General features: G+C 47.1%; 1 protein-coding gene across 1 annotated transcript in view; it reads right to left on the bottom strand.

Moving 5' to 3' along the window:
• Nucleotides 1-5684: 5684 nt before the first annotated feature.
• Nucleotides 5685-26421, bottom strand: part of LOC311112213 (UPF0711 protein C18orf21 homolog) — a 36355-nt gene continuing 15618 nt past the window's right edge. Inside the window, exons 4-5 of the mRNA XM_084155235.1 lie at nt 8138-8334; nt 5685-7137 (exon numbers count right to left, since the gene is read on the bottom strand). Of these exons, the coding sequence (XP_084011361.1) occupies nt 6987-7137; nt 8138-8334 (348 nt within the window). The 3' untranslated portion in view covers nt 5685-6986. The remainder of the gene's footprint in view (nt 7138-8137; nt 8335-26421) is intronic.

The following is a 26421-nucleotide window of genomic DNA, read 5'->3' as shown; positions in this document are numbered from 1 at the left end:
CAGTATCACTCCTACTCCCCAGGCGTTATCACTTGTTGACTTCTGTAATCGTAAAAGCCTTGGTTTCTTGCACGTTAATATCCGAAGCCTCCTCCCTAAGTTTGAGTTATTCACTGCGTTAGCACACTCCGCCAACCCTGATGTTCTAGCAGTGTCTGAATCCTGGCTTAGGAAGGCCACCAAAAATTCAGAAATGTCCATCCCCAACTACAACATTTTCCGTTTCGATAGAACTGCCAAAGGGGGTGGGGTTGCAATCTACTGTAGAGATCTATCATACTATCCAGGTCTGTGCCCAAACAGTTTGAGCTTCTACTTCTAAAAATCCACCTTTCCAGAAATAAGTCTCTCACTGTTGCCGCTTGCTACAGACCCCCCTCAGCCCCGAGCTGTGCCCTGGACACCATATGTGAACTGATTGCCCCCCATCTATCCTCAGAGTTCGTACTGCTTGGTGACATAAACTGGGATATGCTTAACATCCCGGCCAACCTACAATCTAAACTAGATGCCCTCAATCTCACACAAATTATCAACGAACCTACCAGGTACAACCCTAAATCTGTAAACATGGGCACCCTCATAGATATCATCCTGACAAATGTACCCTCTAAATACACATCCGCTGTGTTCAACCAGGATCTCAGCCTTATTGCCTGCGTCCGTAATGGGTCCGCGATCAAACGACCACCCCTCATCACTGTCAAACGCTCCCTAAAACACTTTAGCGAGCAGGCCTTTCTAATTGACCTGGCCCGGGTATCCTGGATGGATATTGACCTCATTCCGTCAGTAGAGGATGCCTTGTTGTTCTTTAAAAGTGCTTTCCTCTCAATCTTAAAAAGCATGCCCCATTAAAAAAATTCAGAACTAAGAACAGATATAGCCCCTGGTTTTCCTCTGTCACGATCGTCGACAGATGAAGCGGACCAAGGCGCAGCGTGATAAGCGTACATTCTTTATTTGTACTTAACACACACGAACCAAAACAATAAACCAAACGATACGTGAAGTCCTAGGTTATACACAAAACCCTACGGAACAAGATCCCACAAAACTAACATGCCAAAAGGCTGCCTAAGTATGGTCCCCAATCAGAGACAACGAGCTACAGCTGTCTCTGATTGGGAACCACCCTGGCCAACATAGATATAAACGATCTAGAACGAAAAACATAGAAAACTAAACAATGAAAATCCACACCCTGGCTCAACATTTAAGAGTCCCCAGAGCCAGGGCGTGACAGTACCCCCCCCCCCAAAGGCGCGGACTGCGACCACGCCAACCAAACACAAGAGGGTAGGGGCCGGGTGGGCATTCCGCCTCGGAGGCGGATCCGGCTCCGGGCGTGACCACCACTCTCTCTTCACCACCCCGTAGCGCCCCTGATCTGGTCCCGCTGGCCGGAGCTGGACTGGACACCGGTGGAGCGGATTGCTCTGGCTCCGGAGTGGAGCAGCTGCCCGGTGCCGGACCAGGCACCGGTGGAACAGGCACGGGCCGTGCCGGACTGACGACGCGCACCACTGGCTTGGTGCGGGGAGCAGGAACGGGCCGGACCGGGCTGGCGACGCGCACCACTGGCTTGGTGCGGGGAGCAGGAACAGGCCGGACCGGGCTGACGACGCGCACCACAGGCTTGGTGCGGGGAACAGGAACAGGCCGGACCGGGCTGACGACGCGCACCATAGGCTTGGTGCGGGGAGCAGGAACAGGCCGGACCGGGCTGGCGACGCGCACCACAGGCTTGGTGCGAGGGACAGGAACAGGCCGGACCGGGCTGGCGACGCGCACCACGGCTTGGTGCGAGGGACAGGAACAGGCCGGACCGGACCGGGCTGGCGACGCGCACCACTGGCTTGGTGCGGGGAGCAGGAACAGGCCGGACCGGGCTGGCGACGCGCACCACTGGCTTGGTGCGGGGAGCAGGAACGGGCCAGACCGGGCTGGCGACGCGCACCACAGGCTTGGTGCGAGGGACAGGAACAGGCCGGGCTGGACTGTGGAGACGGACTGGAGGTCTGGAGCGGAGAGCTGACACAACCCGTCCTGGCTGAATGCCTATTTCCACACAATCTGTGTGAGGCATCAGCACAGGACGTACAGGGCTGTGCACTCGTACTGGCACTACAGCACGTGGCACTGGCGCAGGATATCCGGGACCGAGGAGGGGTACTGGAGGCCACGAGCGTTGAGCCGGCACACTCCGTCCTGGCTGCATGCCCACCTTAGCACGACACGTGCGTGGTGCTAGCACAGGACGTACAGGACTGTGCCGGAACACTCGCGGCACAGTACGTGGCTCCGCATAACACGGAACCTGCCCAGTCTCACGCTGCCTAGCCTGAGTACGGGGAGTTGGCTCTGCTCTACCTCTAGGCTCCGCCAACCACCCTTCCAACCCCCCAAACCTGGTGGCCTCCTAATCCGCCGATTCGTCCTGTAGATGCCTCCAGCAGCCTTGTCGTCCACGCCGTGTGCCCCCCCAAAAAATTACTTGGGGTTGCCTCTCGCGTGTCCGTCGTCGGCACGGTTGGCGCCGTTTCTCCTCTCCTGCCTGGGCATTTACTTTTGCCCATGGCCCTCTGCCCTCGAATATGTCCTCCCAAGACCACCATTCGCCCACCTGGGACATCGCCAACTTCTCCTCCTGGGCACGCTGCTTGGTCCTCTGGTGGTGGGATCTTCTGTCACGATCGTCGACAGATGAAGCGGACCAAGGCGCAGCGTGATAAGCGTACATTCTTTATTTGTACTTAACACACACAAACCAAACAATAAACCAAACGATAGTCCTAGGTTATACACAAAACCCTACGGAACAAGATCCCACAAAACTAACATGCCAAAAGGCTGCCTAAGTATGGTCCCCAATCAGAGACAACGAGCTACAGCTGTCTCTGATTGGGAACCACCCTGGCCAACATAGATATAAACGATCTAGAACGAATAACATAGAAAACTAAACAATGAAAATCCACACCCTGGCTCAACATTTAAGAGTCCCCAGAGCCAGGGCGTGACATCCTCAGACTTGACTGCCCTTGACCAGCACAAAAACATCCTGTGGTGTACTGCATTAGCATCGAACAGCCCACGAGATATGCAACTTTTTAGGGAAGTCAGGAACCAATATACACAATCAGTTAGGAAAGCAAAGGCTAGCTTTTTCAAACAGAAATCTGCATCCTGTAGCACTAACTCCAAAAAGTTTTGGGACACTGTAAAGTCCATGGAAAATAAGAGCACCTCCTCCCAACTGCCCACTGCACTGAGGCTAGGAAACACTGTCACCACCGATAAATCTACAATAATCGAGAATTTCAACAAGCATTTTGCTACGGCTGGCCATGCTTTCCACCTGGCTACCACTACCCCGGCCACCAGCTCTGCACCCTCCGCTGTAACTTGCCCATGCCCCCCCACTGCTTCTCCTTCACTCAAATTCAGACAGCTGATGTTCTGAAAGAGCTAAACAATCTGGACCCCTACAAATCAGCTGGGCTAGATAATCTGGACACTTTCTTTCTAAAATTAGCCTCTCTTTCGTAACGTCTGAGATCCCCAGAGATTGGAAAGCTGCCGCGGTCATTCCCCTCTTCAAAGGGGGTGACACTCTAGATCCAAACTGTTATAGACCTATATCCATCCTGCCCTGCCTTTCGAAAGTATTTGAAAGCCAAGTTAACAAACAGATCACCGACCATTTCGAATCCCACCGTACCTTCTCCGCTATGCAATCCGGTTTCCGAGCTGGTCATGGGTGCACCTCAGCCACGCTCAAGGTCCTAAACGGTATTATAAACGCGATCGATAAAAGACAGTACTGCGCAGCCATCTTCATCGACCTGGCCAAGGCTTTCGACTCTATCAACCACCGCATTCTTATTGGCAGACTAAATAGCCTTGGTTTCTCTAATGACTGCCTCGCCTGGTTCACCAACTACTTCTCAGATAGAGTTCAATGTGTCAAATCGGAGGGCCTGTTGTCTGGACCTCTGGCCGTCTCTATGGGCGTGCCACAGGGTTCAATTCTCGGGCCGACTCTATTCTCTGTGTATATCAATGATATCGCTCTTGGTGCTGGTGACGCTCGGATCCACCTCTATGCAAACGACACCATTTTGTATACATCTGGCCCTTCATTGGATACTGTGTTAACAAACCTCCAAACGAGCTTCAACGCCATACAACACTCCTTCCGTAGCCTCCAACTGCTCTTAAACACTAGTAAAACTAAATGCATGCTCTTCAACCGAACGCTGCTTGCACCCGCCTAGAATCACTACTCTCGGCAGGTCTGACCTAGAGTATGTGGACAACTACAAATACTTAGGTGTCTGGTTAGACTGTAAACTCTCCTTCCAGACTCACATTAAGCATCTCCAATCAAAAGTTAGATCTAGAATCGGCTTCCTATTTCGCAACAAAGCCTCCTTCACTCATGCTGCCAAACATGCCCTCGTAAAACTGACTATCCTACCGATCCTTGACTTCGGCGATGTCATTTATAAAATAGCCTCCAACACCCTACTCAGCAAATTGGATGTAGTCTATCACAGTGCCATCCGTTTTGTCACCAAAGCCCCATATACTACCCACCATTGTGACCTGTACGCTCTTGTTGGCTGGCCCTCACTACATATTCGTCGCCAAACCCACTGGCTCCAGGTCATCTATAAATCACTGCTAGGCAAATCCCCGCCTTATCTTAGCTCACTGGTCATCATAGCAACACCCACCCGTAGTATGTGCTCCAGCAGGTATATCTCACTGGTCATCCCCAAAGCCAACACCTCCTTTGGCCGCCATTCCTTCCAGTTCTCTGCTGCCAATGACTGGAGCGAACTGCAAAAATCTCTGAAGCTGGAGACTCTTATCTCCCTCACTAACTTTAAGTGCCAGTTGTCAGAGCAACTTACCGATCACTGCGCCTGTACACAGCCTTTCTGAAATTAGCCCACCCAACTACCTCATCCCCATATTGTTATTTATTTTGCTAATTTGCACCCCTGTATCTCTATTTGCACATCATCTTTTGCACATCTATCATTCCAGTGTTATACGAAATTGTAACTATTTTGCACTATGGCCTACTTACTGCCTTACCTCCATAACTTACTACATTCGCACACACTGTATATATATTTTCTGTTGTATTTTTGACTTTATGTTTTGTTTACCCCATATGTAACTCTGTGTTGTTGTTTTTATCGCACTGCTTTGCTTTATCTTGGCCAGGTCGCAGTTGTAAATGAGAACTTGTTCTCAACTGGCTTACCTGGTTAAATAAAGGTGAAATAAAAAATAATTATTGAAGAACATAACTTAAAAATGCCTCATGAGCTGTTCAACTGTCATAACCCATAAGCTTGCTTTACTCCATTGTTTGTAAACAATGTTATTGTTAACAAACACAATATAGTGTTCAAAACATAATTTCGATCTCATGGATGGTCAGTCCTTGCATCAATAGCTCTGAATTTAAGAGTGGTTACATTTCTCCAGCCTCATTCCTGGTGTTTATCAAAAACAAGTAGTAGGGTGAACCTTTAAAGTTTTATCTGTAGCACTAAATGTGTGAGTTACAACTTCTGTTTTCTGAAAACAGGCATTGTGAATACAATGCAACACTGACACTCAACATATCTCCATGAGTCCTATCATTCAACACAGTAATATTTAGATTGAAAAAACTTTATTTCAGAGAATCAAAGTGTAGAAGGAATATAAATGTGAGGTAATTCAGGATTCTGTGCAATGACACAGATCCACACATTGGATTCATTACGAACAAAGAAAATATTTTTCTGTTATGAAATCCATTATAAAGTGTGTTGAATCAAAGCAGTCATTACAACATGCAGTCTCATAGACATTGTGAATATAAACTGTAACGTAAGAACTAACTAACAGGTAAAAAGCATCTTCAACAAGAAACAGAACAACTATTGTAAGAAATGTTTGGTTTGTCCTTAAATCGTGTCAACGTTTTCAGGCCTATAGCCTATTTCATTGTAAACAGTTGATGTTTCCTATTCATCCAAATATGATTATCTCAAAACCACCAGTATACAAAAATGTAACCTCAAGAAAAAGTAGTTTGGCATAGTGATCATAAGATAGTAGCAACAAACGATCAGCCCTACTTGGCGGAGCCACGAAAATAAACCCTGAAGAAAAACGGACAACAACCAAGTAAACAGAAAAAAGAACGAACTTCAAGAAGTATGAAACTTAAGCATTAATAAACATAGTCATATCATATAAATGTGATTGTAACAAATAAAAATCCCCCTCTCAATCAAAACGTCCTATAACACCAAACGATTTATTTTGCTTGCCTCATCATTAATACCATGGAAGAGAGGGTGAGCTTCGCTTTCCCATACCCGTTCCCATCATCCTATTGGGACAGTGGAATTCCTGAGCGATGTCATGATGTGGGACCAGTCTCAGTTTGGACAGCTCTCCTGAAGGGGGACCTCAGGGGCAGTTGGGGGGTGGCGTGATGTGGGACCATCCTCAGCTTGGACAGCTCTCCTGAAGGGGGACCTCAGGGGCAGTTGGGGGGTGGCGTGTGAAGAAGAGAAAACGTGCCCCTTTAATTGTCTCAACAGGTGGCGCTGTAGCGCATATTGACTGACAGCTGACCCCTCCCCCCTCCCCCTATAGCCTTGTTGTTCTGAATTCCAGCAGGTCCATTCTGAATTCCAAACAGGGCAATTCTGAATTCCAAACAGGGACATTCTGAATTCTAAACAGGGCCATTCTGAATACTAAACAGGGCCATTCTGAATTCTAAGCAGGGCCATTCTGAACTCTAAACAGGGCCATTCTGAATTCTAAGCAGGGCCATTCTGAATTCTAAGCAGGGCAATTCTGAATTCTAAGCAGGGCAGAGACTGGTGCATCAGTTTCATATCATGGTGGTGTCATGGCTGACTGTTGGGCCGATGCAGTGGAGCCCAGTGTTTGTCAGTCATTCAGAGGGAGGAGAGGAAGTCTTTGAGTCCTCCCTTGGTCTTGGTCTTCTGGTTGTCCTCCAGCATGAGGAACCTCTTGAGGCGGGAGAAGGCCGACTTCTTCACACTGGCGGGCTTTGAGGCCGAGGAGGAACCGGTGGTCTCAGTTGATCTAGAAATATAGGAATACTGTCATGTCAGAATCTGCAAGCTGACACTGATTAAAGGTTAAAGAGCGACTGCCTTTAAAAAGCAACGAATCCCTTTGAAAACGACCTATGTGGCATCAATATGAGTCAGAAACAGTTATTCTAGTGTCAAAATTGACTGAAGTGTAAATAGGATAATTTTCATCATAAAGTCAGTCTCGTCTAAAATGGAGTTTGGAACATCCGTCCGTCACAACAGCTAAAGGAAGGTTGGGTTTTGATTGGACGATGTCCATTAGCCCACTAACATGGGGTGAACAGCTGCGGTGATTGCTCTCTATCCAATAGCATAGACAGAGAGACAGACCTGCCCAGCAGCTCTGACTTTGTTTACATAAGACAACACTTCACACATTTTTTTACTTGAGAAATAGTGCACCAAACAACTTAGTTAGATGTAAAATTGCTCAACTAAAACATCCTCTGTGAAAATGTCAAAATTAATTACCGATTTCTTGAGTGTGGTCCTCTGTAGCTCAGCTGGTAGAGCACGGCGCTTGTAACGCCAAGGTAGTGGGTTCGATCCCCGGGACCACCCATACACAAAAATGTATGCACGCATGACTGTAAGTCGCTTTGGATAAAAGCGTCTGCTAAATGGCATATAATTTAATTATATAATATAATTGAGTTATATTAGATTCATTCTGGGGATTTTGAGGAAGTAAAATAGGCTTCTACAGTGTCTCATGGGGGTCAAACATCATTAACCAAATGCGGAATTGGTCAGGAAACACACCTCCAAGACTGAAATCAATTTTTTCTAATGAGCAACAGAAAAACACACGTGCCAATCGGTGTGTCCAGTGACCACACCGTGTCCATCAGTTGAGTGATACCATCTATTGCCCTCACTTCTCAAGAAGTCCTTTAAAATTGTGATTTTCACCTAAGCGAGATGTAGCCTCTACAAATAAAATGGGTAACATTTGAGGTACCGGAGGCCTGGTATTGTTTGTTTACCTTGGCGTACTGCAGGGCGTCTTGTCTTTGGAGGCAGACTTTGGGATGCCCATGGCGTTGGTTCTGTTGGTGGACTGGGGAGTCTTGCGTTTGCCTGCGCTCATGGGGGTGCCGTGGCTCTTGGAGAGAGCGGTCATGAAGTCCCTGTTGACGCCGTTATGCTTGGACTTGTTGTTACAGGTGTGGCAGGTAGCCATCTGGGATGGCGAGAGGAGGAGTGGATTAAATTCTAAGTAGGAGTAATGACATTTCTCTGTATTTACAGGTGACAAATCCATTGTTTCTATTTAAATTTCACACAGGGAACAGGATTCTCATGTGGAGATTACTCTTAATTGGACACAACGTGTCTCAAAAAAAAATCTGGAAGTTAATGTCTGCAAGTGAGTTACCAAAAGTGACTAACCAAAAGTGGTTAACTCCCTGATTACTTCCCTGGTTGCCTAGGGAATAGGGCCATCATTTGGGACACAGACCCTGTCTCCCTGTGCTGAAAACCCACATCCAGACCACTCCTTTTCCATTCACACACGTCAATAGAAACAGGATAACAATCATGATTGTGTCATGCCAGGTTATTTGGCTTAGTCTCTTTTCAGCAGCTGCACAGCCCCAGATGTCTAGCTATAGGCCTTTCTCTGACACACAAAATCAAATCAACATTCCATACAACTACAGATGAAGTAAGTGCAATCCAATGCACTTTCAGAGCCTGGGTGGGTCATCTGGCGACTGCCCCATTCTGTCCATCCCATCGATTGCACTAACAAAATGGCCCCTGGAACCAGAGTGCAGAGGGGCCAGGGTGAGATGCCAGAGGGCCAGGGTGAGAGGTCAGAGGGGCCAGTGTGAGGGGCCAGGGTAAGAGGTCAGAAGGGCCAGGGTGAGGGGCCAGGGTGAGAGGCCAGAGGGGCCAGGGTGAGAGGTCAGAGGGGCCAGGGTGAGATGCCAGAGGGCCAGGGTGAGAGGCCAGAGGGGCCAGGGTGAGAGGCCAGAGGGGCCAGGGTGAGAGGTCAGAGGGGCCAGGGTGAGAGGCCAGAGGGGCCAGGGTGAGATGCCAGAGGGCCAGGGTGAGAGGTCAGAGGGGCCAGGGTGAGAGGTCAGAGGGGCCAGGGTGAGAGGTCAGAGGGGCCAGGGTGAGAGGCCAGAGGGCCAGGGTGAGATGCCAGAGGGCCAGGGTGAGAGGTCAGAGGGGCCAGGGTGAGATGCCAGAGGGCCAGGGTGAGAGGTCAGAGGGGCCAGTGTGAGGGGCCAGGGTAAGAGGTCAGAGGGGCCAGGGTGAGAGGTCAGAGGGGCCAGGGTGAGAGGTCAGAGGGGCCAGGGTGAGAGGTCAGAGGGGCCAGGGTGAGAGGCCAGAAGGGCCAGTGTGAGGGGCCAGGGTAAGAGGTCAGAGGGGCCAGGGTGAGAGGTCAGAGGGGCCAGGGTGAGGGGCCAGAGGGGCCAGGGTGAGAGGCCAGAGGGGCCAGGGTGAGAGGCCAGAGGGGCCAGGGTGAGAGGCCAGAGGGGCCAGGGTGAGAGGCCAGAGGGGCCAGGGTGAGAGGCCAGAGGGGCCAGTGTGAGAGGCCAGAGGGGCCAGGGTGAGAGGCCAGAGGGGCCAGGGTGAGAGGCCAGAGGGGCCAGGGTGAGAGGCCAGAGGGGCCAGGGTGAGAGGCCAGAGGGGCCAGGGTGAGAGGCCAGAGGGGCCAGGGTGAGAGGTCAGAGGGGCCAGGGTGAGAGGCCAGAGGGGCCAGGGTGAGAGGCCAGAGGGGCCAGGGTGAGAGGTCAGAGGGGCCAGGGTGAGAGGCCAGAGGGGCCAGGGTGAGAGGCCAGAGGGGCCAGGGTGAGAGGCCAGAGGGGCCAGGGTGAGAGGTCAGAGGGGCCAGGGTGAGAGGTCAGAGGGGCCAGGGTGAGGGGCCAGGGTGAGAGGTCAGAGGGGCCAGGGTGAGAGGTCAGAGGGGCCAGGGTGAGAGGCCAGAGGGGCCAGGGTGAGGGGCCAGGGTGAGAGGCCAGAGGGGCCAGGGTGAGGGGCCAGGGTGAGAGGCCAGAGGGGCCAGGGTGAGGGGCCAGGGTGAGAGGCCAGAGGGGCCAGGGTGAGAGGCCAGAGGGGCAGGGTGAGAGGCCAGAGGGCCAGGGTGAGAGGCCAGAGGGGCAGGGTGAGAGGCCAGAGGGCCAGGGTGAGAGGCCAGAGGGGCAGGGTGAGAGGCCAGAGGGCCAGGGTGAGAGGCCAGGGTGAGAGGCCAGAGGGGCCAGGGTGAGAGGCCAGAGGGGCAGGGTGAGAGGCCAGAGGGCCAGGGTGAGAGGCCAGAGGGGCCAGGGTTAGAGGGGCTACTGTATGACAGAGGGCTAAAAGGAGACGGCGCTCATATGCCCTGAGTGACGCAGGCAACCAGAGGCCTACTCAAGACTCGCTCAGTCACTCTCATTTCTCTTTCTTAGTTCTTCTCACCCCCCCTCCCCTTCTCACAGCAGACAATTACTTGTAAGACTTGTCTCAGGAGGAAAACATTGGCTTACTAAACTCTGTTTTTATCTCTGCATCTATCCTATATCTAGGTTACAAAATGGCCTGTGTTGTGTGTGTAATATGGACTTCTGCATTTCAAGTATGTCCTCTTGTGCTTTTACATAAAATAGTGTGTGCAAGTAAACAAAACGCAATGAAATACACACTTTAGCAAGCCAATTGGACTCAATGTCATGATGTTGTTCCTGTGACCCAAGACAGCAATTGGCATCTCCTGGAGCCCTGCCAGACAACAACACTTTGTGCCCTTTCGGTAAACGTGAAATGTGAGTGTGATCATTTCATGATCTGGGACGAAGCCTATAAACAGCACCACAACGGGCCTGTCACAAGGTCCGCGGAAACTTTACAAGCCTATAAGGTGCACTGCTGCACACAAACAGAACTAGCATCCATCTGTGACCCGTCAGCAAATCACCAAGAGGTAGTGTTACATTTGTTGCAACATAAAGATTACGAAATCAAGTAATCTACCCCACCCAAAGACGTCAGGACTCCCCGAATCTCTCGTGGACAGACAACGTAAACATACACATCTGACCAAATTATGACAGACAACATAAACATCTGACCAAATGACGGGACATTTTTGTTCTGGTTTAGGTCTAACCGAGATTAGGACATTCCAAAAACAACAATTTCAACATCACTGACAGGCACATGCCAAATGACATCCCAAACCCTCTGATCCCAACACATCCATAATTTCCATAAAAACTGCATGCATCCATAGAAACAAAACATGCAGTGTCGGCAGATTCTGAGTCAGGCTGTTGACAGTGCTGAACGCTAATGCTGTGGAAAAGAACTCACCGATACAAAGGTAGCCATGTTGCTGCTGAAAGTCTAACAGGTGGCAGAGTAGAGTTTCACTGAACCAGTGATGACCTGGCAGACCTAAGTATGAGTCTGAGTGAGAATGTTTACTACTGAGCCCTGCGTGTCCAGCCTTATAAAGCAGAGAGCAGCACAGAAGCCGAGCCCATCCCGAGCCCAACAGCTGGCCAGCCAATCAATCAACAGCAGCGGTGGAAGAGGGCGCAGCCTGTAGATGGGTTGACTCTGTGGTCGCTGACTGTAACTGGCACCACTTCCCATGCCAACAGCCCTAATCCATTTTATTTTTTCGGAATGAAGGAAATGTCTGTTATGTTTACCAAAAGTTAAGGAAATACTAGCGTTCAAGAACTCGCCTTCGAACCTAAAAAAACACATTGAGGTAAGCCTACTGTTAGCATGCTAGCTAACATTAGCTAACCTAGCTAGCCCACATTTGCTAATGCAACAAACAGTGTTAGTTGATGCTAGCTAATCCTATATACCTAAATAGTTCACTAGCTAGTAACTACCTACTTTAGCTGGCTAAAATGTGCCCAGATTCAGAAGCTTAGTTAGCTAACGCAATCTAACTAAACTGACACGAGTTAACTAGCTAACTTGTTAACTTGTAATTTCCGAATCTGGGCACATTTTAGTCAGCTAACCTTAGTCTAGCCAAATACCTTTTCCCTAAACACCTGGTCAAGCTAGCTAGCTAACTAATGTTAGCTTTCGGGTGTTAGCGAGCCATTTGTGAGGTTCTATTTTCTAATAATTGGATTGAAGTGATGAATAGCTTAGAAGGAATGCATTAATGAGGAGCATAGGTTTGAACTATACTGATATAAATTGTTTCACATAACAGGCTGTGATTCATGTGAGGAACGTTAGGGGCTAGGATGAGATAAAACTTGTATTTCTTATAGATAAGACTTGTATTTCTCACAGATACGAACACTGCTTCTTTGTGATCTGTGAACCTTCCAAGGACATGGGTACTGCAAAAAAAGTGCTAACTCCACAGGTTGTTATGATAAACTTATGCCTGGCAACAGTGTGCAACAAATGGAGCGCCGAGGGGTTGGGACCAACCCGTGCGCCAACGGATTGGCTGAGTAAGTCTAAACCACGCTCAGTCTACTCTGATTGGTCAGCAGAGAGGTGGGAACTCTCTCTCTCTGTCAGAGTATTTGAAGAAGAACCTGTAACAATGGATTCAGTTCTCTGAGTGCCCTGCGAGGTATTTCAGTGGACCCGTATATACGAACCTTCATACTTATCATACATACATTTTGCATATAATACATTTAGCTTGGATTGAAGATCTCTTGATTCTTATTCCAATACCAGATTTGAATTACGCAATTTCTAACAATTTTATTCCTTGTGTTAGTTGATAAAGTTGTTCTTACCTAGCTAATTACTATATATTTAAGTTATTGATGTATCCTACTAGCTATATCAATTAACATAGTTTTTTCTCATTGTTATATTAAATGGTGGTCAAACTCTCACTCAACTGTTTATAGCTTTAAAATGAGGATCCTATACCTTAAGTATTTGGTGATGGTGGTTATGTTGCTAAGTAACTGTCTCTCTTTTCCTTTTCTTCTTATTTCAGAGAAAGCATGTACACCATCTTAAGAAGTATGGAGAACTGAAGAGAAAGCATGTACACCATCTTAAGAAGTATGGAGAACTGACAGCAAACACACTGAAGAGAAAACATGCCCCTAATACTCCCTCCACCATCAAGCAGAGCACATTACTGAAGACAGTGTCTAAAAAAAATCAATCGACAAAGCGGTGGTGAAGTATGTGGTCCATGGGCTTCAACCATTCGCTGTTGTAGAACAAGAACCGTTCAGAGAGTTTGTCCAGGATCTGCAGCCGAACTCAAAGATCTTATCAAGGCCCACACTGCGCTCCAGGATTGATGAAGCCTCCACGGAAATGAAGAAGAAGGTGACTGAGGCCATGAGAGGAGTTGACCACATCGCCACCACCACCGACTGCTGGTCTGCAAGAAGACGGAGTTTCATTGGTGTTACAGCCCACTGGATAGACCCTGACAGTCTCAACAGATGCTCTGCAGCCCTGGCCTGTAAACGGTTGAGAGGATCGCACACCTTTGATGTGTTGGCAGGAGCCCTAAATGACATCCATTCTGAGTTAAAAATCCGGGGTATGATTGTGAGAATAACAACCGACAACGGCTCTAACTTCTTGAAAGCTTTCCAAGTTTTTGGAGAAGATGAAAACAACAAGGCAGTGGAAGCAGTGGGTGGTGAAGCAGCTCAGCCAACGAGGCAGTGGAAGCAGTGGGTGGTGAAGCAGCTCAGCCAACGAGGCAGTGGAAGCAGTGGGTGGTGAAGCAACTCAGCCAACAAGGCAGTGGAAGCAGTGGGTGGTGAAGCAGCTCAGCCAGGACAGGAAGATGGTGAAGAGGAACAAGAGCAGAGTGAAGAAGTGGAGTTTGTTGATGTGGCAACGATCCTGAATGAAGATGATGGTTTTGAGTACCAGCTGCCGAAGCACCAGCGCTGTGCTTGCCACCTACTCAACTTAGTATCTACAGTCGATGCCCTGAAAGCAACATCCAGTGAGGCTTACAAAAAAAGTGTCCCGTTCAACATTTGGCAAGTGCCATACGGAAGATCCACACTTGCAGTCTAAACCGTTGAAGATGATTGCGACCTCCAGCTGCTACAAGGTGGAACTCCTGGTTCATGGCTGTAGAAAGACTCCTGAGGATCGTCAAAGACAAAGGAGAGGCAGCCGTCAGAGTTCTTTGCACATACTTTGAGGTTCCAATGTAAGTAAGGATTATGTATTATTTTGTCATAATTTAAGGTCTTGAATGTTGTCTAAATCTGTTGCAGTGTTTCCTGACCCTTTGCTTGGGGACAAATAACTGCTTCACATGTTGTAGCCATACACTATCATTGATCCATTTAGTCAACTACTCATCCAGCCATTGATTACTGTAGTAAAATCAGGTGAAATGGTTAGTGGTCCTCTTTGTATAGGGTTAGGAAACAGTATATATATATTTTTCATAGGTTCAATACAGCTGAATTCGCCTTCCTCACAGAGTATGCTGCCACCATGAGCACAGTAGCAAAGGCCATCAACATCCTGCAGGCTGAAACCAATGTCCAGATGGGGTGGCTACTTCCAACTATCAACCTGCTGATCACAAAACTTGACCAAATCAAGTTGTCCCTAAAGTACTGTAAGCCTCTGGTGGATGCGCTCCAACTGGGACTGAAGAAGTGCTTCCACCACATGTTTCACGAACCTGAGCTGATCGCAGCTGCAATCCTTCTCCCCAAATTCAAAACAACGTGGACAAAGGATGGGTAAGACAACGTGGTTAATTAACAGTATTTTATTATTCATAAACAACTGTGTATAGTGTACATTTTGACACTTCATAGATTTGAGAACCACCCATTTAAACTACAATCCTGAATTTGTGGTTCAGTCCAGTGGGTAGCCTACTTAGCCCTGTTGCTTGGTTTATATGGATGGGGGGTGGGGATGGATTAATGTAGGCTCATAACGGCCTGATTTCTATTGTCATCTTCCTTGTATTTCAGGAATGGACTACATCAAGGACCACCTGGAAGAACCCTTGCTGCAGCTAGGTGATGGCACCAGTTCATCAGCTGAGGAGGACTTCTTCTCTGACATGAAGACGTCTCAAGCACAAGAAAGCTCCAATCAGCTGGACGGATACCTGGCCTGTTCAGCTGATCATATGGAGTTGCTCAAGTCCTTCACGGCAGTCTGTAAGCTGTCTTTGAGGCGAAACACACCCTTACCTGCATCAGCTGCATGTGAAAGGCTGTTCAGCATTGCAGGATTTGTTTTCAGCCCCAGGAGAGCAAGGCTGGATTCCAGAAACTTTGAAAACCAGCTTTTACTGAAGATGAACCCTAAATTCTTCAACTTCAAGTAATGACAGCTTAACGCTAACAAGCCCATGGACACGGATGCCTTACGCGTTTTGTTAATTTACGTTTAAAATTCACAAGTTATAGGTGTCCTTGTTACAAAGGCATGACCTGACACACTGATTTCTAGTACAGTTCTATCAGTGGTGATGTCCTCATATTCATACAGTGAGGTTGTGTGCAGTACTTTTGATAAGCTCGTCAACATTTTTATTTTATGTAGGGTTCTATTATAGGATGTTTTTTCTAAAGCAAAGTGACTGTGATTGGAAGTGTTTACTGGCTATATTCCTTCATTAGTAAGGCATACAGTGGCTTGCAAAAGTATTCACCCCCCTTGGCATTTTTCCTATTTTGTTGCCTTACAACCTGGAATTAAAATGGATATTTTGGGGGTTTGTATCATTTGATTTACACAGCATGCCTACCACTTTGAAGATGCAAAATAGTTTTTATTGTGAAACAAACAAATAAGACAAAAAAACAAACGTGAGCGTGCATAACTATTCACCCCCCAAAAGTCAATACTTTGTAGAGCGACCTTTTTGGGGGATTTTTGCCCATTCTTCAAGCCAAAACTGCCCCAGGTCCTTCAAGTTCGAAGGGTTCCGCTGGTGTACAGCAATCTTTAAGTCATACCACAGATTCTCAATTGGATTGAGGTCTGGGCTTTGATTTGGCCGTTCCAAGACATTTAAATGTTTCCCCTTAAACCACTCGAGTGTTGCTTTAGCAGTATGCTTAGGGTTATTGTCCTGCTGGAAGGTGAACCTCCGTCCCAGTCTCAAATCTCTGGGAGACAAACAGGTTTCCCTCAAGAATTTCCCTGTATTTAGCACCATCCATCATGCCTTCAATTCTGACCAGGTTCCCAGTCCCTGCCGATGAAAAACATCCCCACAGCATGATGCTGCCACCACCATGCTTCACTGTGGGGATGGTGTTCTCGGGGTGATGAGAGGTGTTGGGTTTGCGCCAAACATAGCGTTTTCCTTGATGGCCAAAAAGCTCAATTTTAGTCTCATCTGACCAGAGTACCTTCTTCCATATGTGTGGAGAGTCTCCCACATGCCTTTTGGTGAACACCAAACGTGTTTGCTTATTTATTTCTTTAAGCAATGGCTTTTTTCTGGCCACTCTTCTGTAAAGCCCAGCTCTGTGGAGTGTACGGCTTAAAGTGGTCCAATGGACAGATACTCCAATCTCCGCTGTGGAGCTTTGCAGCTCCTTCAGGGTTATCTTTGGTCTCTTTGTTGCCTCTCTGATTAAGGCCCTTCTTGCCTGGTCTGTGAGTTTTGGTGGGCGGCCCTCTCTTGGAAGGTTTGTTGTGGTGCCATATTATTTCCATTTTTTAATAATGGATTTAATGGTGTTCCGTGAGATGTTCAAAAATGGCGCCGGAGAAGATGGCTCTAACCAATTGTACTATTATGTGTGTTTTTCCGCGTTATTTGTAATTTATTTTGTACATAATGTTTCTGCCATCGTCTCTTATAACCAAAAAGAGCTTCTGGATATCAGGACAGCGATTACTCACCTCGTATTGGACGAATAATTTTTCTTCAACGAGGCGGCCGCGAAGGATATCCTACAGACACCCGACAAGGCCCAAATCCCCGTCATTCGCATGAGGAAGAGACGGAGATATCGTGGACGTAGGTCGGGGTGCCTTGTAAGGATCCGATGGCGAGCGAGTAAACTGCCGCTCCCATCAATCCTATTAGCCAATCTTCAATCATTGGAAAATAAATTGGATGACCTAAGATTACGGTTATCCTACCAACGGGACATTAAAAACTGTAATATCTTATGTTTCACCGAGTCGTGGCTGAACGACGACATGGATAACATACAGCTAGCGGGCTATACGCTACATCGGCAGGATAGAACGGCTGAATCCGGTAAGACAAGGGGTGGCGGTCTGTGTATATTTGTAAACAACAGCTGGTGCACAAAATCAAATACTAAGGAAGTCTCGAGGTTTTGCTCGCCTGAGGTAGAGTATCTTATGATAAGCTGTAGACCACACTATTTACCAAGAGAGATTTCATCTATATTTTTCATAGCTGTCTATTTACCACCACAAACCAATGCTGGCATTAAGATTGCACTGACTGAGCTGTATAAGGCCATAAGTCAACAGGAAAACGCTCATCCAGAGGATGCGCTCCTAGTGGCCGGGGACTTTAATGCAGGGAAACTTAAATCCGTTCTACCTCATTTCTACCAGCATGTTAAATGTGCAACCAGAGGAAAAAAAACTCTAGACCACCTTTACTCCACACACAGAGACACATACAAAGCTCTCCCTCGCCCTCCATTTGGCAAATATGACCATAACTCTATCCTCCTGATTCCTGCTTATAAGCAAAAACTAAAGCAGGAAGCACCAGTGACTCGGTTAATAAAAAAGTGGTCAGATGACGCAGATGCTAAGCTACAGGACTGTTTTGCTAGCACAGACTGGAACATGTTCCGGGATTCTTCAGATAGCATTGAGGAGTACACCACATCAGTCACTGGCTTCATCAATAAGTGCATCGATGATGTCGTCCCCACAGTGACCGTACGTACATACCCCAACCAGAAGCCATAGATTACAGGAAACATCCGCACTGAGCTAAAGGGTAGAGCTGCCGCTTTCAAGGAGCGGGACTCTAACCCGGACGCTTATAAGAAATCCTGCTATGCCCTCCGACGAACCATCAAACAGGCAAAGAGTCAATACAGGACTAAGATTGAATCGTACTACACCGGCTCTGACGCTCGTCGGATGTGGCAGGACTTGAAAACTATTACAGACTACAAAGGGAAGCATAGCCGCGAGCTTCCCAGTGACACAAGCCTACCAGACGAGCTAAACCACTTCTATGCTCGCTTTGAGGCAAGCAACACTGAAGCATGCATGAGAGCATCAGCTGTTCCAGATGACTATGTGATCACGCTCTCCGTAGCCGATGTGAGTAAGACTTTTAAGCAGGTCAACATTCACAAGGCCGCAGGGCCAGATGGATTACCAGGACGTGTACTCTGAGCATGTGCTGACCAACTGGCAAGTGTCTTCACTGACATTTTCAAGATGTCTCTGACTTGAGTCTGTAATACCAACATGTTTCAAGCAGACCACCATAGTCCCCATGCCCAAGGACACTAAGATAACCTGCCTAAATGACTACCGACCCGTAGCACTGACGTCTGTAGCCATGAAGTGCTTTGAAAGACTGGTCATGGCTCACATCAACACCATTATCCCAGAAACCCTAGACCCACTCCAATTTGCATACCGCTCCAACAGATCCACAGATGATGCAATCTCTATTGCACTTCACACTGCCCTTTCCCACCTGGACAAGAGGAACACCTACGTGAGAATGCTATTCATTGACTACAGCTCAGCATTCAACGTCATAGTGCCCTCAAAGCTCATCACTAAGCTAAGGATCCTGGGACTAAACACCTCCCTCTGCAACTGGATCCTGGAATTCCTGACGGGCCGCCCCCAGGTGGTAAGGGTAGGTAACAACACATCTGCCACACTGATCCTCAACATGGGGGCCCCTCAGGGGTGCGTGCTCAGTCCCCTCCTGTACTCCCTGTTCACCCATGACTGCATGGCCAGGCACGACTCCAACACCATCATTAAGTTTGCCGACGACACAACAGTGGTAGGCCTGATCACCGACAACGATGAGACAGCCTATAAGGAGGAGGTCAGAGACCTGGCCGTGTGGTGCCAGGATAACAACCTCTCCCTCAACGTGACCAAGACAAAGAAGATGATTGTGGACTACAGGAAAAAAAAGAGGACTGAGCACGCCCCCATTCTCATCGACGGGGCTGTAGTGGAACAGGTTGAGAGCTTCAAGTTCCTTGGTGTCCACATCACCAACGAACTATCATGGTCCAAACACACCAAGACAGTCGTGAAGAGGGCACGACAAAGCCTATTCCCCCTCAGGAGACTAAAAAGATTTGGCATGGGTCCTCAGATCCTCAAAAAATTCTACAGCTGCACCATCGAGAGCATCCTGACTGGTTGCACCACCGCCTGGTATGGCAACTTCTTGGCCTCCGACCGCAAGGCACTACAGAGGGTAGTGCGTACGGCCCAGTACATCACTGGGGCCAAGCTTCCTGCCATCCAGGACCTCTATACCAGGAGGTGTCAGAGGAAGGCCCTCAAAATTGTCAAAGACTCCAGCCACCCTAGTCATAGACTGTTCTCTCTGCTACCGCACGGCAAGCGGTACTGGAGTGCCAAGTCTAGGTCCAAAAGACTTCTCAACAGCTTCTACCCCCAAGCCATAAGACTCCTGAACAGCTAATCATGGCTACCCGGACTATTTGCACTGCCCCCCCACCCCATCTTTTTACGCTGCTGCTACTCTGTTAATTATTTATGCATAGTCACTTTAACTCTACCCACATGTACATATTACTTCAACTACCTCTACTAGCCGGTGCCCCCGCACATTGACTCTGCACCGGTACCCCCCTGTATATATAGCCTCCCTACTGTTATTTTATTTTACTTCTGCTCTTTTTTTCCTCAACACTTTTTTGTTGTTGTTTTATTTTACTTTTTTATTTATTGTTGGTTAAGGGCTGTAAGTAAGCATTTCACTGTAATGTCTGCACCTGTTGTATTCGGCGCATGTGGCCAATAAAATTAGATTTCATTTGATTGGAAAGTTTCTGATATTTTTTTATAACCCAACCCTGATCTGTACTTCTCCACATCTTTGTCCCTGACCTGTTTGGAGAGCTCCTTGGTCTTCATGGTGCCACTTGCTTGGTGGTGGCCCTTGCTTAGTGGTGTTGCAGACTCTGGGGCCTTTCAGAACAGGTGTATATATACACTGAGATCACGTGACACTTAAATAAAGTCCACCTGTGTGCAATCTAACTAATTATGTGACTTCTGAAGGTAATTGGTTGCACCAGAGCTTATTTAGGGGCTTCATAGCAAAGGGGGTGAAAACATATGCATGCACCACTTTTCTGTTATTTATTTTTTTGAATTTTTTGAAACAAGTAATTTTTTTTCATTTCACTTCACCAATTTGGACTATTTTGTGTATGTCCATTACATGAAATCCAAATAAAAATCCATTTAAATTACAGGTTGTAATGCAACAAAATAGGAAAAACGCCAAGGGGGATGAATACTTTTGCAAGGCACTGTAATTCTATTTAGTCTGTAAGAGATGTATTTTGAAGTGTTGCCTATTTGAGAATCCACTTTCTTTTTAAAATCTGAGCTCTTCTTGCATCTGTAAGACTGTTACCTTTCAGAAAAGCTCAAACCAAATAAAAGGTCTGGCTGTTTTGCTTTTTGGATTTACGGCTCTTACGTTTCATACTTTTACTTTTGATACTTAAGTACATTTACCTTACGGCTATTTAATATCAGGTACTTAAAAACTTTTACTCAAGTAGTATTCTAATGGGTGACTTTTACTTGAGTCATTTTCCAGTAAGGTATCTTTACTTTTACTCAAGTATGGCTTTTGGGTACTTTTTTCACCACTGCTTAATATAAGGAATTTGATGTATAACATTTACTTTTACTCAAGTATGATGATTGAGTACTTTTTCCAACACTGTACTTAAGTACATTTGAAAACAGATACTTTTAGACTTTTACTCAAGTAGTATTTTACTTGGTGACTTTCACTTGAGTAATTTTCTATTAAAGGTATCTTTACTCAAGTATGACAATTGAGTACTTTTTCCACCACTGATCATAGGCAGGGGACTCCCGACAAAGAAATTACTATTTTGACCATAGTATTAGTTCAATCAATTTAAAAGGAATAAAACACAATACAGATAGCATAGTGTTAGCCTAGGCCTTTGATAGTGCTGTTGAACATATCTGGTGTACCATTGACGCACCTTTGTGAAGATAATCATTGTTGAGGCATTGTGCAAGGCCTGCATCCAGCAACGTCACGAGTCACGTGACCTATTTTTGCAGCTGTTTCAGCACAGCACTACAGGGAGAGAGAGTGGGAGAGGGCAAACTAGTTTCATTGTATGGAATCACTTGGGAGTTTCTGGATTTTGGGTAAACTTCTCCTTTAACGCTAGTAGGGAGTCCACACACTTAAAGGGATACTTCAGGATTTTTGCAATTTCCCCAGAGTCAGATGAACTTGTGGATACCATTTTTATGTCTCTGTGTCCAGTATGAAGGAAGTTAGAGGTAGTTTCGCGAGCCAATGCTAACTAGCGTCAGCGCAATGACTAGAAGTGTATGGGTATGACTAGAATGCTAGAATGCTAACAGATACCCATACACACTTAGTCATTGCGCTAACGCTAGTTAGCAATTGCGCCAGCGCTTGTTAGCAACCTCCTTCAAGTTGCACGCAGAGACATAAAAATGGTATCCACAAGTTAATCTGACTCTGGGGAAATAGATAAAGGACCTCATTGCCAACATCCCAAAGTATCCCTTTAATACTACATTCCAACTCCTTAAGGAGTTTGAGAGCCCTATGATAGAGAGCAGGAGGCGGCGGTGAAGGGGGTGGGTGTGTTTAGGGTGCCCAGGCACCTCTAGTGGACAGGCTAACATCATAGGGCTCTCTGGTAGAGCATAGTAGCTCAGCTGGTAGAGCACGGCGCTTGTAACGCCAAGGTAGTGGGTTCGATCCCCGGGACCACCCATACACAAAAAAAAATGTATACACGCATGACTGTAAGTCGCTTTGGATAAAAGCGTCTGCTAAATGGTATATTATTTATTATTTTATTTATCATCAGCTGGCCGGCGATACCATACTCTATCTAGTGTGTCATGACAGCGCCTAAGAAAAGCTTATTTTGCCTATTGATGATTTGCACATAGTTTGAGAAACAAACGCCTCACAGGTCCTCAACTGGCAGCTTGAGACTGGTGTTTTGTGGGTACTATTTAATGAAGCTGCCAGTTGAGGACCTGTGAGGCGTCTGTTTCTCAAACTAGACACTCTAATTTATTTGTCGTCTAGATCAGTTGTGCACCGGGGCCTCCCACTCCTCTTTCTATTCTGGTTAGAGCCAGTTTGCGCTGTTCTGTGAAGGGAGTTGTACACAGCGTTGTACGAGATCTTCAGTTTCTTGTAAATTTCTCGCATGGAATAGCCTTCATTTCTCAGAACAAGAATAGACTGACGAGTTTCAGAAGAAAGTTATTTGTTTCTGGCCATTTTGAGCCCGTAATCGAACCTGTAATTGCTGATGCTCCAGATACTCAACTAGTTTCAAGAAGGCCAGTTTTATTGGTTCTTTAAATCAGCACAATAGTTTTCAGCTGTGCTAACATAATTGCAAAAGGGTTTTCTAATGATCAATTAGCCTTTTAAAATGATAAACTTGGATTAACAAACACAACGTGCCATTGGAACACAGGACTGATGGTTGCTGATAATGGGCCTCTGTACGCCTATGTAGATATTCCATTAAAAATCAGCCGTTTCCAACTACAATAGCCATTTACAACATTAACAATGTCTACACTGTATTTCTGATCAATTTGATGTTATTTTAATGGACAAAAAAATTGGTTTTCTTTCGAAAACAAGGACATTTCTAAGTGACCCCAAACTTTGAACGGTAGTGTATGTGTGAAATTTGTTTTGATTTACAATGGACCATTATCATGCACCTGTCTCGAAACAGGGGCAGGGGGAAAAAATACATGTCATCTATGCACTTAAATAGCAAATGGAGGACGCTATTCCCATGGTTCATTTTCATGCCATCCTGTTGTAAAGAGAAGCAATGTGCTTAATATTAGGAAAGTAGAGAAATAAATATAGTAGGCCTAGCCTATAGAAAGCTGATGGGATCCTCTTTTTAGTAGAGGCCATCACTCTGTTTTCTCACGCAATTGCATAGCCTATAGAAATGTTGAGCAACATGAGCTCATGGACTCTCATGAAGTGTTTGATTAGATTTCCGATCACATTTGCATTGATGTCAGAGTGATTAGAGGGACCATAGAGTGCTGAGTACCAGGCAGTTAGCAAGTTTGGTAGGATACTAATGACCAGCAGCAGCATCAGAGCTTGGAGAAGCCTAATTACTGTGACTAAACGGTCACGTGGAATTTGACTGCCATCATGACTCGTGACCGCCGGTGTGGCGGTAATACGGTCACTGTAACAGCCCTCCCCTTCCGGGAAGACCTATCAATTAGTCCTACACCTTTGTTGAATAGTGACGAGAATCATGACACCGACCCCAACCAAATCATACGCAATCATCGTCTACCTAATTGACCCCTAATCCATGTATCGTCTGTGTGCCGAGTACCTACACGTGAGCCAATGGCTAAGGGGATTGAGTGCAGTGTGTTCGTCAGCTCATTCTAACCTGTTGATTCTGGCTACAGGGGTACAGGCATAGAGCAGTCTAGCTAGCAGCATGTAGACAGGGTCTATACATCTGCTAGTTTGACAGGGCTCAGGATAGCTTATATACAGTACCTATTATGGGCAGGCCAAGCATTTGAAGGGCAAACAAAACAACACAGAAGCTTCAATAAAATACCAAAAAGATGAAACCTTCATCATTGAGCATTAACAAAAACGTGACTAGACAAAGGTCACCAATTCATGACCCAAAGTTGACCACTGCAAATGTCAATCTACTTGAGCCACCTTTACAGAATGTCTTTCCACATTCCTTGAGTGTAAACAAACATGCCTAGAGAAAGGTAACCAAATCATGACCAATAACTTGGCTAAACTGCACGTGCAATCTATGAATTGTATATAAGCAATTAAAGAGGCCTTGTGATTAAATGACGTCAACATCTATTAACTCCATCCCAATTCAATTTGCGTTGCAGTTTCAGGTTATGGTGATGAGTGGTAACTCAAACCCTCCTCTACTGTGCAGCCCCATACAGCTGTACAATCCTTCCCAACTGTTCCCTAGCAACAGAGGCTATGAGGTAAAGTTTCCCCTAAGTACAGATCTAGGATCAGCTTCCCCTCCCCCAATCCTAACCTTAACCATTAGATCAGCGTCTATCTTGGGGGTAATTTCACCCTACTCCGCAGCAGACCTCCAGAGAGAGACAGGTCAAGCTTGGAGTTTCTTTCAGCACATAGTCTGGATACTTCTGGACCGGACTGATGATCAGGCCTTGGAATGTCAACAGCACCTGCTGGTTCTTTTAGACTTTAAATCATGCGATCAGCAGCAAAATAGCCTGGTCCCACGTCTTTTTGACAGCACAGACAGATCTGAGACCAGGATCGCAACAAAAGATACCACAGATATTGTCTATGTGAACAGGGATCATAAGCAATCTCTGTTCTCCTTGCATATTTGATAAGCTATTTTCCTTTGATCTAAATACATAACATATAAAAGAGATGAGAGTGCTCTGGTCAGTGCTCACAGAGATAATTGTCATGCACATTCAACTGGTACAGTAGGTCACTGTGGGTGTTAAGACAAAGTCAGTGTTGAGAGGAGTCCTGCCACGGCTCAACACCTGTCTGTCAGTCAGTCACCTGGCACAGTAGAGGAGGAACTCTGAACATGATCAACCACAAAGCCACACAGTGTGGACTGGTCCGTAGGCTACCAGTGTTTCACACTTTCCACCGACACACAGGCACTCTCTGGCAAGTTGCAAACACATTGCGCGAATGCACCTACAAACTCAATAATGACCGACAGACAGTCACACACCGGATGACAAATATAGGCCACATTATGCACACTGATACACATAAACACAGACAACCACTTTAAACACATGCATGCTGACAAACACACACATCAATCCTGCAGATGGGCTTTTTGTTTTCTATTAATAGGCCGTGCTCCATAAATACTAATCCCCTCTTTCTCCCCCCCCCCTCCCCCCTCTCCTCCCCCCTCTCTTCTCTCCCCCCTCCCCTCTCTCCCCTATCCTCCTCTCTCCCCCCTCCCCTCCTCTCCCCTCCTCTCTCCTCTCCCCTCCTCTCTCTTCTCTCCTCCTCTCTCCCCTCCCCCCTCTCCTCCTCTCTCCCCCCTCCTCTCCCCTCCCCTCCCCTCTCATCCCCATCCCCTCCCATCCCCATCCCCTCCCAGCCCTCCCTGTGCTGCACTAAGCCAGGCCAGGCTGGCTGCTGTGCTGACCTTGTCTCTGGGGCTCCAACAGGCATCATTGCCCTTGAGGATGCTGACAGATGCATAGTGGAGACAACGACAGGCTGGCTTTAGCTGGATTTGGGCATCATGATGTTTTCATTTCCAGAGGTAATGGCAAGTGGTGAGAGTGGCACGTGTTGAATGGATACAGGATGGAGTCTGACAGTCAGGGTCCTAAATGGCACCCTCTTCCCTATGGTCTCTTGTCAAAAGTAGTGCATTAAGTAGGGAATAGGTTGCCATTTTGGAGGGGGACAGGGTGTATCTGGTTGGCATGCTATAGATGGGGGGACAGGGGGTATCTGGTTGGCATGCTATAGAGGGGAGACGGGGTATCTGGTTGGCATGCTATAGAGGGGAGAAGGTGGGTATCTGGTTGGCATGCTATAGAGGGGGGACAGGGGGTATCTGGTTGGCATGCTATAGAGGGGAGACGGGGTATCTGGTTGGCATGCTATAGAGGGGAGAAGGTGGGTATCTGGTTGGCATGCTATAGAGGGGGGACAGGGGGTATCTGGTTGGCATGCTATAGAGGGGGGACAGGGGGTATGAACGTGTGTGTGGGGGGGAGTGTATGTGTGTAGTCATCCCTCCCAGTGAGTTTCTGCAGATGAAGTAGTCATTAGCCAGCTGGCAGGGAAGGAGTGTGTGTGTGTCTGCGGTGTTGGTGTGTGTGTGTGTGTGTGGCTGCGGTGTTGGTGTGTGTGTGTGTGGCTGCGGTGTTGGTGTGTGTGGCTGCAGTGTTGGTGTGTGTGTGTGTGGCTGCGGTGTTGGTGTGTGTGTGTGTTTGTGGCTACGGTGTTGGTGTGTGTGTGTGTTTGTGGCTACGGTGTTGGTGTGTGTGTGTGTGTGGCTGCAGTGTT

This window comes from Coregonus lavaretus (assembly GCF_964263955.1).
Source record: "Coregonus lavaretus genome assembly, chromosome: 3".
NCBI lineage: Eukaryota > Metazoa > Chordata > Actinopteri > Salmoniformes > Salmonidae > Coregonus > Coregonus lavaretus.
Note: the sequence above shows the minus strand (reverse complement) of the source record. Positions and strands in the feature narration are given on the sequence as shown.